The following is a 14,392-nucleotide window of genomic DNA, read 5'->3' as shown; positions in this document are numbered from 1 at the left end:
ACACACACACACACACACACACACACACACACACACACACACACACAAACACAAACTGAATACACAAATATATAGTCTCTGCTTCTCCTCCTCCTCTCCAGGAGTGTGTGTGTGTGTGTGTGTGTGTGTGTGTGTGTGTGTGTGTGTGTGTGAGAGAGCTGAATCCGGCTGATCTCTGCAGGTATTATATTCAGCCCGGGGCTGTTTGAGCTGCGGTGTCGCCGCCGAGGGCTTCATGCACAGTAAACACCTGCTGACACACATTTGCAAAGCAGATTCCTCCGTATCGACCCCGTTATCCAGGAGAGAGAGCTGGATTCCCCCGTTTCTGCTTTAACACACTTCCAGACTCGTGCAAATCAAACCCACAACTTCTACAGGACAACCAAAACACTGCACACATCCCTGTTCAACACTGAAACAGAAGGAAAAACATGGAGAATGAGTTCAGAACAGAGAAATACACAGATATACTGCATGTATTATTGATGCACTACGACTGTTGATTTTTCAGCAATAATGCAGTTTCAGTTTCCTTCCTCCGTCACTCTCATTGGCCTGTTTCTTCCTGTTGTTTGGATCTTGGGTTTGTTGATTCAGTAATTCTCATTTCATCAAACTAATAATGAAGGATGTAGAGACAGAAGAAGAGTCTGAACAGCAGCTGTAAACCATGACGAGTCTCGCTGATCACATCACTGAAAACACACACGAGGAAAACACACTGAGTGGTCAAAATAACATTATTATAATGGGGGTTACCTAAAATATCTGTTAAATACGTACAATTTATTTAATTATTTCATTATTGAATAGATATTTTAGGTAGAATCCAAGCAACCCTCCATGGATGATTCTGATTCACAAGCAAATGACTCTCACGAACCGGTTCTTTTCAGTAGATCAAAACAAAATAAGCAGCCAGAAGATTCTGATTCAGTTATTTATCTCTTTGTAAGTATTTGTATTTAATCTACCTCATTACTTAAAAAAAAAAAAAAAGAAAAGAAATATATATATATATATATATATATATATATATATATATATATATATATATATATATATATATATATATATATATATATATATATGATTGAATAAAAGAATCACTTGCTCAAAAAAACAAATCCACTGCGCAAAACATATGCTGGAATAGTTGGTGGTTCATTCCGCTGTGGCGACCCCTGATAATCAGAGACTAAGCCAAATGAAAATAAATGAATGATTCTGATTCAAACAAATGACTTTTGCAAACCGTTTTTTTTTTCATTGATAAAAAAAGGAAGCTGCTATAGATGATTTTAGCTCTCAAACAAATGAACTGGTTCATTCCAGTGATTTAAAAACAAAATGAGCAGCTAGATGATTCTATTTCATAAACAAATGACTCTCGCGAACCGGTTCATTCAAGTGATTCAAAAACAAAATGAGCAGCTAGATGATTCTATTTCATAAACAAATGACTCTCACGAACCGGTTCATTCAAGTGATTCAAAAACAAAACAAGCAGACAGATGATTCTGATTCACAAACAAATGACTCTTGCGAACCGTTTCATTCCAGTGATATAACGAAAAAACAAGCTGCTAGATGACTCTGATTCATAAACAAATGACTCTTGCGAACCGGTTTATTCCAGCGATTCAAAAACAAAATGAGCAGCTAAATGATTCTAGCTGCGTCCCAAATCGCACACTTATGCACTATTCTACGCCATTTTGTAGTATAAATAGTGTAAGTAGTGTGTTCACACTGAAAACTCTAAAAATAATAAGTGCACTTTAATTACCCGGATGATGCACTCATTCAGCCGCTAAAGTGAAGTGTGTAACGATGGACACATCACACACTCAACGACCGCGAGTTTGCTTACGTAGCGGAAGGGGCGGAGCCATCGGACGCACATGTTGGATAACTTTATTTATTTTGGATGGTGAAAGCAAAATTCTTCTACGAGAGTGATTATTGCGCCTCCCGATGGTGAATGCGGCAATACTCACGGCAGGTATTGTTTGATAAGTCGGTCGTTAATTTTACTGATTTGGCGACCGTCAAATGTCATCAGGGAAACGGTTTGAATTTCCGCTTAGTAAAAAAAACATTAGTGTGCCATTTGGGACGCCACTACATACATGTACTATCCTGTTGAGTGTGTAAGTGCATAAGTACATAGTGCATGAGTGCATAGTGTATAGTGTGCCATTTGGGACGCAGCTTCTGATTTGCAAACAAAAATGACTCTTATGAACTGGTTCTTTCCAGTGATTCAAAAACAAAACGAGCAGCTAGAGGACTCTGATTCACAAATAAATGACTCCCGCGAACTGGTTCTTTCCATTAATTCAGAAACAGAATAAGCATCTAGATCAGCAGCTTGCATTGACAGGTGAATATCGATATGTTGTTGTTGTTTTTGCTGACACCTGCGTGAGTCCAGAGTGCCACACAGGGAGAAGACATCAGAATTGGGTCACCATGCATGGGTAAATTGAGTAAACATGCAGCCATAGACGCAGAACCCACTGTTATATGTGAACTGTCTTCTGTATGTGTGTGGTTGTGCTGTATGTCAGTGAGAGTCAGCGCCGACAGCTCCTTCAGTCATTATAAACGGATCTTCTGTATAGATTATACACACTGGAGACTGACCTGAGAACAGAGCGACCCCGTCAGGTAATGAAGCCATGAAGAGCAGACTCAATTACTCTGTGAGACACACATGTGGAGCTCCGGCCTGATCGATACGCTCCGGGAATTATTCCTGCTCCTGCAGCGAGGGTCAGAAAGCCCTGAGTTTGTGTGATTGTGTCGAGATTCAGCCGGCAGATGAGCATCACAAATAGAGCTCGATGTGTTTTAGAGTTCACGGCGTCGCTGATGATCACAAAACAACGAAACAGCCTGATCACATCTAACATCTCTATATCACAGACATCACACTTATACATATAACATTTCCCACATTTTACAGTTTATAACTTTAATATACCATATTACATTATTAGATATCATATATTGCATTTATATTACTTTTATAAACCATATTACATGTGCAGTATATATAACATTTATATAACATTGTTCATTTCTATAAAACACTTTTAATTTCCACATTTGACATTTTCATATAACATTTTTATTTACTATATATTACATTTATATTAGACATTTTTAATTGCAATATAACATTTTTATAAACCGTGTTACATTTAACATAACATTTTTAATTTCCACATATTAAATTTTAAATTATTTTTAAATAACTTTTAAATTCCATATAACATTTATATACTACATATTACATTTATATGTACCATTTAAATCCCAAATAACATTTTATATATAACATATATATATATATATAACATTTTATTTGACATTTATATAACATATATATAACATTTGCAACATTTTATTTGATTAATGTATAACATTTTACACTTTAATTCCTATATAACATTTTGTATACCATATTTTACATTTATATATAACATTTATATATTATATAACATTTTTATGTCCCATATATTATTTTTATATAACACATAACATTATTAATTTCCACATATTACATTTTATATAACTTTTTTTATGCCACATAACATTTTGACTCTCTATATATAACATTTTATATTCAATATATAATTTTTCTACACCATATATAACATTTATATCTCATATAACGTTTTAAAAACTCACTATTGGTTTTAAAATGTGTCTTCGTTTAGCATCACTTGGGAAATATTTGTAAAAGAATTTAAATATTTCTCTGGCAGGTGAATAATATTGACTTCCATCCAGACAGGAACTTGTCTGTCATATGTGTGATTTGCATATATTACCATATATCAGATTTCTATGTGGGGATTGTTGCTATGGCATGTTTATCAGATTGTAATGCTCGAGTGATGAGCACATATGAACATAAACACCAGCACCAGTAAACGTCTGCCTTAACTGCAAATGTAGAGACTAACACTGAGACATTAAAGCCAAATCCTCACAACAAAAGCAGCGTATCACTGATTTATCTAGACAGAAAACACATTCAGTGTTCAGAGTGCCAGCGGCGGGGCAGCCAGAGCATTCTGTGAACATTCTTGATGTAAAGATCTACCATCTGACATCAGAAACCTCAATATTTTTGTATTCATATTAATCAGTTTGCCTGCAGTAAGATAAAGCGTGACCATAATCAATGGCTGATTTACACACACTCACACACACTTACTTTATTCTTTCAGTGTTTGAGTTTAACTTACTTTAATTGTCATTGTTGTGAATATTTGATTCTCTCGAGCCATTTTATTTATTTATTTTTAGGCACGAATAATAATTTGGAAAGTTTGAGAATGATGTGAGATTGCCAAAAGCAGTCAGAGATGCCTTTTTGTCAGCAATATTAATTAAAAACTGAATCTGACTCACATTTATTCTCCAAGAAGCGTAATTTTGCCCAAAAAAAAGAAAAAAAAAGTCATGCATTGATGAATAGCTTGTAAAAGCTCCATCTGAGAGTTGTTTGCTTGCATAGGGTTAAATAAAAAATGATTCACCTCCTGTCAAATATTCATTCTTCAAATATTTCCCGAGAACAGTTTCACAGTATTTGATCATTTATTTTTATTCTTGAAAAAGGCTTACTTCTTTTAGTTTGGCTGGAGTAGAAATTATATATATATATATATTCGTTCATTCATTCATTCATTCATTTTCTCTTCGGCTTAGTTTCTTTATTAATCTGGGGTCGCCACAGCGGAATGACAATTTAGCCAACCCAGTTCTCCTATAGTGCATGTGTTTGGACTGTGGGGGAAACCGGAGCACCCGGAGGAAACCCACACCAACACGGGGAGAACATGCAAACTCCACACAGAAACACCAACTGACCCAGCCGAGACTCAAACCAGAGACCTTCTTGCTGTGAGGTGATCATGCTACCAATGATGCACTATATATTTAAAAAATGTAAAATATATAGACTACACTGTCACTTTAAGCTGAATACTAGTGTCTTAAATAACTAGTAAAAGATGATGTACAGAGAATAGTACATTTAGTAGTACATTCAATAACAAAATAGTGATTAGAATTTAATTATTAAAATAAAAAAACTGCACTTAAAAAGCATTAATTTCATATCATTAGGAGACTTTGACAATTGAAATTAATCAGTCGTCATCACTGCAGTGTGTGTGTGTGTGTTTGTGTGTGTGTGTGTTTGTGTGTGTGTGTGTGTGTGTGTGTGTGTGTGTATGTGTTTGTGTGTGTGTGTGTTTTCAGAGATGCCTTTTTGTCAGCAATATACGTACATAAAAATTGTATATCCTATTTAGAAAAATATTATATGCAAATTATGATTGCAATGCTATGAAGTTGTTTATTTCATCTAAAGTATTTAGTTTGAAATCAAACTTGAGTACACTGTATGTCTGCACGATATGGGAAAATGTTCATATTGCGATTATTGTATATTATAAATGGCATCGTGAGTCAGGTTGATGGGCTTTTAGGACAAATGTACACATAGATTAGTAATAATGAGGAATTTAAGATGCACTTTGTAATATTGTAATTGTAATATTCTTGGCTGATGCTGAGTTTTTCAGACTTCAATTTACTTTCTAAGAACTATAGCTATAATAAATTCATAATAATATAAATAAATACTAATAAAAAAGTCAACATCAGTTTCTCATAAACTGCATAACAACACTAACAAGACAGAATTTTCCACAGTCAATAAATATAAATATAAACAGCTGAAATCAGAATTATTGGCCCAAATATTTCACAAATGATGTTGAACAGATTGAGGAAATGTTCACAGTATGTCTGATAATATTTTTTCTTTTGGAGAAAGACTGATTTGTTTTATTTCGGCTACAATAAAAGCTTTTTTTTTTTTTTTTACTTTTTAAACACCATTTTAAGGTCAATGTTATTAGCCCCTGTAAGCTATATTTGTTCAATAGTCTACAGAACAAACCATCATTATACAATAACTTGCTTAATTACCCTTAACCTGTCTAGTCACCCTAATTACCCTAGTGAAGCCTTTACATGTCACTTTAAGCTGTATAGAAGTGTCTTGAAGAATATCTAGTCTAATATTATTTACTGTCATCATGATGAAGAGAAAATCAATCAGTTATTAGAGATGAGTTATTAACACTATTATGTGCAGAAATGTGCTGCAGAAATCTGCTCTCTGCTAAAAAGAAAATAAACAGGAGGGCTTTTAATTCTGACTGTATAAAGAAAACAAGTGTATATAAAGCAATAAGACAAAGCTGACTGTTTTCCGCTGCTGTAATCTGCTATTCGTGCATCTCAAACTGAAAGATATTTTCCTGCTAATATGACAGCCCTGATGTGATGAAGATAGCTGTGTGTTTGTGTTGTTTAGCAGCACAGAAATGCTAAAACTATTGTCAGAGAGTGTGTTATCGATAGTGTAATCGCCACATTTCCCCATGGTATAAGCGCACACTTGCTGACATCATGACTGTGACGTGGTTCATGCTGCAGCGGGAGAACACGGCTCTGCACATCAAACATGCTGACCTCCAGAAACCCTGTCAGACAACAGAGGGAATACAGACAGCTGCTGTCTGTGCAGTGTTTGGGTCTATGTTGCACGTTTGACATTTTATTCATGTGAGCTATGAAACTCAGTTGTGATGATACTGTATGTCATTTGCATGTCATTTGCATATATTACCATAAATCAAAAACATTTAATTCTTTTGCAAACTGTGTGGTGTAGTCCAACTGATGGAGCATTGACTGAGAACAAGCACACAAACCCATCCAAGAGCTGGAGGATGAAGCGCAGATGGTGTCTGAGATGAACACACACACACACACACACACACACACACACTCTCGTCCTGCTGCTCAAAACACAATTAACATGATGGAGACTCGTCATTCTCAATACACTGAAGAGAAGCAGAGTCCTGTTTACTGCAGAGAGAGAATCATCTGTGTGTGTGTGTGAAGAGAAGCAGAGTCTTGTTTACTGGACAGAGAATAATCTGAACATCAGCAGATTCTGAAGACCCTCACTGCTGCAGCTGTGTGTGTGTGTGTGTGAGAATAATGTGAAGAGTGCAGCTGTTTGTGTGTTTGAGTTAGGTTGTGTCTGTTTGTTTGCGCTTGTGTGTGTGAAGGTGTGAGAGTGAGTGTGTATGATTGTATTTGAGTGTGTGAGAGCGTGTGTATTTTGTTTGAGTGGGTGTGATGGCGTGTGTGTTTGTAAGCGTATTTGTGTGTGTATTTCTATATGTTTGAGTGTGATTGTGTGTTTGTAAGTGTATTTGAGTGATGATGTGTGTGTGACAGAGTATGTGTGTTTAAGTGAGTGACCATGTGTATCTGAGTGCATCTGTTTCATTGTGTGTGTGTTTCCTGCTCAACACACACACAGTAGTGGAATCTGTGTGTTTTTGTAGTCTGGCAGTTATAGCACCAGTGTGTGTGTGTGTGTGTGTTTCAGTAAAGATTAAACAACAGCGACACCCAGTGGTGGAGAGTCTGCAGCTTTATTGAGAGTCTGAGAGGAACTGCAGCAGAACATTCATGTACGCACACACACACACACACACACACACACACACACACACACACACACACACACACACACACACACAGGATTAGGACAGACACAATAAATCAGCTATTAAACTAATATATTGAGAAGTAAAGTGGATCTCTCAGTTAAACAGCTGTTGTGGAACAGATTGAACATCTCTGTCTCCAGGCCTCAGCTCTCGTTCTCTTCCACTGATGATTGGAGGTCTGGGTCAGGGATGATGTGAACTGATCTTCCCTCATGATGTTGTTCTGCTGGTCATGTGGTCATGAACACTCTTCAGGTCTGCAGAGCGACTGCTTTCTGCTGTTTATTATAATAATGTCAATAGCGTCGCTGTTATTTGTGTTTGTTCACTGTTAAACACAGCAGTTTCCAGATTTAGTCAAGTGTTTATTTATGATGGTGAAGTGCTTTATGGGATGTTGATCTGCTCTGTCCACTGCTGATGTTGTAAAGTCAACTCTACAGTTTACCAGAGAGACTTCTAGCAGTTTAAAATAATATAAGAGATCATCTGCAGAGGAATGAGTGTGTAGAGTATCAGTGAATGTGCTGCAGTTTACCACGAGGCTTCTGTAGCGTAATACACAACACCATCGATATATACACTAGATGTTGCCTGGCCTGTTGTTGTCTATTGGACGGAATGCGTCAATAGCGCCGCCATCTTGCTACAGGGTAGCGCTCCTTTGAACTGAATGCGGGACCAAGGTACAGTGGAGGACTGTGGCCATGCAAAGCCAGAGATATACACATATACACATATATCTGTGATCGGGAGTTTTCCTGGATGTTAGTATGTCATTTTTTTTTCTAATTAAGAAAATTATAATTTGACATCACTTTTCTACATTGATGGATCAGTGACCGCACGGGCATTCCTGACATAATGCTTGTGTTTGTGTGTACAGAAATGTATTATCCACCCTCCCTGTTAAATCTGATCTCATCATGTCCTGAAACACAGCTCCTCTCCTGCTTTCACTGCTCATACTGACGGAGAGAGCGATTCGCTTGTGAATGAATCCCCCGAACGACTCTTTCACAAGCCGACAATACCAGTTTCTGGCAGCGCAGCATCTCGTTGTCATGTTTCTTTTGCATTGTTTGCTGATTTTATTCAACAAAACCAGCATTAGCCGAGTGTTTAGTGTGAGTTGGAGCTGCTTTGCCGTATGCTGAATGCAGTAAGAGACTGTTATCATCAATAACGTGACCTGATTAGCACAAACGTTCAGAACATACAAAAACAGAAAAAACTTGATATTATCTATGAAATGTTCTGCCTTTGTGCTTTGTTTTCTTTGTTTGCTCGTTACTACACCCGTAGACAGCGCTAAAGTCCCGCATCTTCACGTAATAACACTGTCTTGACTAGTGCGGTTGAATGACACTTGTCCTGAGAGCACTGTACCAATATGGCGGCGCTATTGACGCATGCTCAGGGTCCCTATGCGATATCTAGTGTATATATCTATGACACAACACACACACAATAGAGCACTGCACACTATCACACATGTGCAGGACACACACTTTCACACACTGTTTAAGGTTAAAAGTTGTTGGAAGAAAGATCAAGATCCCATAATGCAACACAAGCAGAAATGAAAACAGGAGCCAGTAAATATGGAGCGCTGCTGATGTCTGGATGTTACTGATCAGGCACCCCGAACACCTCCACCTCACACAGGCTCAGGGTCCTGTTTACTCCAGCCAGAGCCACAGTCACGTATCGGCCCCGGAGAGCAGGAACACACCTGAAGCGGCCTGTTCCTCCAGCAGGGATGAAGGACACGGACACACACCTGAAACACACACACACACACACACACACACACACGCATCAGGTATAGAGCTGCACAATATCCGTCTGCACAGAGTGAGTGGCTGAGGAAGCATGGAGTATTATGCTAGTGGTGCAGTGGGTAGCACAATAGCCTCACAGCAAGAAGGTCTCTGGTTTGAGTCTCGGCTGGGTCAGTTGGTGTTTCTGTGTGGAGTTTGCATGTTCTCCCCGTGTTGGTGTGGGTTTCCTCCGGGTGCTCCGGTTTCCCCCACAGTCCAAACACATGCGCTATAGGGGAACTGATCAACTACACTGGCACTAGTGTATGAGTGTGAGTGTATGAATGTGTGTGTTTGTGTTTTCCTGGGTGTTGACAGATTAATTGATTATTAAAATAATCGTCAGTTGCAGCCCTTAGTATTTTCTGGAGCAGCACAATAGTCTTATTTTCAGAAATAATGACTCAAAATGAAGAAAATTTCTCCTAAAAACAAGCAAAATAATGTGCCGGCTGCAGGAAAACTGCCCCTGTGTCCTCTGTAGAGCAGCATTGTGTCTCTTCCTCCACTGTGGGGTTATTCAGCTTGGTTTAATAATAAACTCTCTTCATTTTCACTTGTTTAGGACAATGCTTTGTGCTCGTCTAGATAGTGCTGAGTTCAGATGTCAGGCTAGTATGGTGTGTCTCCTACAGCGGGTTTGCTCGTCCCTCGTCCTGCAGCGAGTCCCCGATGGTCACCCTCGCGCCGCTGACGTCCTGGTCTCCGCGGGTCAGAGCCACTGCAGTGATGGTGTGTGTCCGCAGCAGGTCCAGCCTCCACCAGGGGGCGCTCTCGGTGTCTGTCTGCGCACATGAGCCGCGGGACGGGTCGTACTGCCGGTTCCCGTCGATGGCGTTCTGTGGCAGACTGAGACACGCAGCAGAACCCAGACGCGTGCTGGACTGAGTGGCTCGACCCGATACTGCCACATTCACCAGCTCTGAGTCTGAGTTAGAGTCTGAGGGAGGAAACACACACACACACACACAGCTTTACTGACACAAACACAAGCTTGTGTGCTGTTAAATCCATAAAAAGAATCAGTTCATAGGAATCGTTTGTTTGTGAATCAGAATCATCTTGCTCACAGGTGTCAAACTCAGGGCCGCAGCTCTTAGTTTTAACCCTGATTAAACACACCTGATCAACTGAATGGGGTTCTTCAGGCTTGGTTGAAACCTACAGGTGAGTGTGCTGAAGTAAAGCTGGAACTAAACTGTGCAGAGCTGCGGCCCTCCAGGAGCTGGAATTCACACCAGTGCTCTAGCTGCTTTGTTTCTGAATCACTGGGAAGAACCAGTTCGCATGAGCCACTTGTTTGTGAATCAGAATCCTCTAGCTGCTCTGTGTCGTTCTGAATCATTGGAAGGAACCAATTCATGAGTCATTTGTTTGTGAATCAGAATCATTTAGCTGCTTGCATTGTATCTAAATCACTGGTAAGAAACGGTTCATAAGAGTCATTTGTTTGTGAATCAGAATCCTCTAACTGTCCTGTGTGTTTCTGAATCATTGGAAAGAACCGATTTGTAAGCATCATTTGTTTGTGAGTCAGAATCATCTAGCTGCATTGTTTTTGAATCACTGGAAAGAACTGGTTCAAAAGAGTCATTTGTTTGTGAATCAGTCATCTTACTGCTTTTTTGTTTCTGAGTCACTTAAAAGAACTGGTTCATGAGAGTTTTTTGTTTGTGAATCAGAATCATCTAGCTGCTTATTTAGTTTGCTCAGATTGTTTCTGAATCACTGAGAAGAGCCAGTTCATAAGAGCATACCAAACCATATTGTTTTTTGGTCCCCTATTTTAGGCTGTTTTCCTCTTGTCAGAAAACTAATGAATGTGTGTCATGATCTGTGTGTGTGTGTGTGTGTGATTTACCTTCAGCGAGCGCGAACACCTCCACCTCACACAGATTCAGCACACGGTCCACTCCTGGTAAAATCACACTGATGAAGCGTCCCTCCACAGGCCTGAACTTAAACACCTGAGCTTTCCCCGGCCGCACAGAGAACACTCTCACCCTGAAAAACACCGACACTGACGTCAGGAACACACCTGCCCACCCTGCCCAGAGCCCCCCACACTCGCCTGTTTCCCCCAGTCACTCACACTTTACTGTAATGCCCAGTTCAATAATAATAATAATAATAGATGCTGTTTATTTTCATACAGTGTGTTTAACACCTAATTCCCATACACTGCACCCCAAATAACACACTGTACACCATGCACACACACACACACACACACACTCAACAGCAGAGCAGATGAACTCTCCCAGACCACATTTGATGCCAAATTACTGAAGTAAACGATCAAACCTAATTATCTGCTGTATGAATAGTTAGTAAGGCAGTCGTTTGGTTTAGTTTAAATTACAATTCACTACATCCTTCACTGCTGGCGGATGACCTGCCTATTATTAAGATCGGAGCGGTTTATGAGCACTTATAAAGTAGAATCTGTAATCCAGCCCAATAGCTAAACCCGGCTACCACCACACGAACTCATCCATGACTATGACTGAGCTGAAGCTGGCGTACAGCTGGTTGTGGTTTCCGTCCTCCTCCAGACTGCTGCCGATGCGGATCTCGGCCCCGCTGATGCCCTCAGTGCCGGTGCTGATGGAGATTTTGGCGATTCTGTAGGTCTGTGCTAGAGAAACTCTCCACCAGGGGCTTCTCTTCGAGCTGATGGAGCTGCAGGACCGATCTCCATCTCCAGCCACTGCTCTCCATGCGGAGTCTCCGTTCAGCGGGTCAGCGGACTGATGGGTTTTAGCTCTCAGAGCGATGTTTCCTGAACATCAAGCACAAACAGCCCAGTATTAGTCACAACATCAAGCACAAACAGCCCAGTATTAGTCACAACTCATTCATAATAATAATAAACTGATTGATATAAGTCAACTGTTTGCTTCTCTAAAAGAATCGCTTTATAAGAATCAACTAAACGAACTGCTTCAAGAGTCAACTGTGTTTCTCTAATAAGAACTGCTTCAAGAGTCAACTGTGTGCTTCTATAAACAAAAAATATTCATAAGTCAACTGAAAGAACTTATGAATCTTTTTTTTAAAGTCCTATGAATCTGAGTCAATTGTGTGCATTTCTAAAAAGAGCTGATTCATAAAGTAAACTGTGCATTTAAAAAAAAAAAAGATTCATTAGTCAACTGTGTGTTTCTATAAAAATAACCGATTCGTAAGAGTCAACCAAAAGATCTGATTCATAAGAGTCTACTGTCTGCATTAAAAAAACTGATTCATGGGAGTCAACTGTGCATTTAAAAAATTATTCATAAGAGTCAACTGTGTGCTTCTATGAAAATAACCGATTCGTAAGAGTCGTAACTGCGTGCAATAAAACATTATTCATAAGAGTCAACTGTGTGCTTCTATGAATACAACCGCTATGTAAAAATCAACTAAATGAACTGATTCATAGGAGTCAACTGTGTGCTTTCCTAAAAAGAACTGATTCGTAAGTCAACTATGTGCATTTAACCAAGAATGATTCATAAGAGTCAACTGTGTGCTTCTATGAATATAACCAATACGTAAGAGTCAACTAAATGAACTGATTCATAGGAGTCAACTGTGTGCTTTCCTAAAAAGAACTGATTCATAAGTCAAATATGTGCATTTAACCAAGAATGATTCATAAGAGTCAACTGTGTGCTTCTATGAATATAACCAATACGTAAGAGTCAACTAAATGAACTGATTCATAGGAGTCAATTGTGTGCATTTCTAAAAAGAACTGATTCATAGTCAACTCTGAATGAAAAAAAAAATGGATTCATAAGAGTCAACTGTGTGCTTCTATGAAAGTAATCGATTCGTATGAGTCAGCTAAAAGAACTGATTCATAAGAGTCATCTGTGCATTTCTAAAAGGAACTGATGTAATCTCTAACCGCTGGCAGTGAGTTGTTTGCTGTTGTGCATTATCTGGCTGTATGCAGTGTTGTTAATAGTTATGATTTGTTCTGCACCACATGTAGACGCTGATCAGGGCAGGATTCAGCAGTGTTGATGTAGATTCAGTAGTGTTGCAGCATTCTTCAGCCAGAAATGATCGCTCTCTGCATCTGATGTGGTCATGTCTGACGTGTCTCTTTTATTTCTTCATGCAGCAATTTCTGACAGCAGATAATACTGTTTACCTCAGCTTTACCCTGGTGCCTGAACACTGTTTCATGCGCATCATTACAGCGCTCATCAGTGTTGGAGTTGTGTAATATTATGACTCTTCTAAGTAACGAGTAATGTGAGACTTTAAGAAAATGAAAAGTGAGTGACCTTCCAGTTGAATTATTTAGCTTTTAATAAACTAATTTACATATTCACATTAAACCACTCACCATAACGAGTCATTTAATAACACAACTAATGACTGTTTAGTGTTGAAACTCAATATAGTAACACATTAAGCATTGCTGTACCTGTGAGTCTGAAGGCTGTAGAGTCACACACACACACCAGCAGCAGCAGCACAGCCAGCATCACCACCGTCATCCCTATACACACACACACTTACACAGCATCTGATGAAGGTTTACTATAGTAAGAGTTCAGTGTCAGTACTCACTGCGGTGTCGTCTGCTCTCCGTCTGATCTGAGCTGCACAACTCCAGCTCAGGGTGTGTTTATTAGATATACTGATACACAAGTCATGCTGATTGAGCAAACACACACACACACACACACACAAGATTCTGACACTGTTAAAATTAACACCAGTCAGAGATCAGTGTGCAGATGGGTACACACTCCATACATACACACACTCAAACACACATTCCATATATACACACTCCATACAAACATATGCAAACACACACACTTATACACACTACACAAAACACACTCTGACACACAAACAATCTATACACACACATTACATAGACAATCAAACACACAATACAAACCGTACATTAACTCTATACACAAACACCAT

At 39.1% G+C, this 14,392-nt stretch overlaps 1 protein-coding gene across 3 annotated transcripts; it reads right to left on the bottom strand.

Annotated features, from left to right (window-relative positions):
* Positions 1-7,533: 7,533 nt before the first annotated feature.
* si:ch1073-376c22.1 lies at positions 7,534-14,081 on the bottom strand. Of its 3 annotated transcripts, NM_001130075.2 has the most exons (6): positions 14,024-14,060; positions 13,878-13,952; positions 11,978-12,233; positions 11,313-11,455; positions 10,085-10,391; positions 8,944-9,411 (listed from the first exon to the last, which is right to left on the bottom strand). In NM_001130075.2, exons 2-6 carry the CDS (start codon positions 13,936-13,938, stop codon positions 9,258-9,260), a joined length of 921 nt encoding a protein of 306 aa, NP_001123547.2. In that variant the 5' UTR covers positions 13,939-13,952; positions 14,024-14,060; the 3' UTR covers positions 8,944-9,257. The 3 variants fall into 3 exon arrangements, with proteins under 3 accessions (XP_068071102.1, NP_001123547.2, XP_073786472.1); XM_068215001.2 differs by having other exon boundaries at positions 7,534-9,411; positions 13,878-14,058; XM_073930371.1 differs by lacking the exons at positions 8,944-9,411; positions 10,085-10,391 and adding an exon at positions 10,574-10,787 and having other exon boundaries at positions 14,024-14,081.
* Between the last annotated feature and the right edge of the window lie 311 nt (positions 14,082-14,392).

The sequence above is a fragment of the Danio rerio genome, chromosome 19 (assembly GCF_049306965.1).
Source record: "Danio rerio strain Tuebingen ecotype United States chromosome 19, GRCz12tu, whole genome shotgun sequence".
Classification (NCBI taxonomy): Eukaryota; Metazoa; Chordata; class Actinopteri; order Cypriniformes; family Danionidae; genus Danio; species Danio rerio.
Note: the sequence above shows the minus strand (reverse complement) of the source record. Positions and strands in the feature narration are given on the sequence as shown.

Excerpts from the sequence above, each read along its gene's own strand:
- si:ch1073-376c22.1 (XM_068215001.2), bottom strand. The coding sequence starts at position 13,950 with ATGACGGTGGTGATGCTGGCTGTGCTGCTGCTGCTGGTGTGTGTGTGT. Across the intron at positions 11,456-11,977 it reads GACGGAAACCACAACCAGCT|GGTGAGAGTGTTCTCTGTGC; the intron begins GTACGCCAGCTT and ends GGTGTTTTTCAG. Across the intron at positions 10,392-11,312 it reads GGTGTTCGCGCTCGCTGAAG|ACTCTAACTCAGACTCAGAG; the intron begins GTAAATCACACA and ends TTCCTCCCTCAG.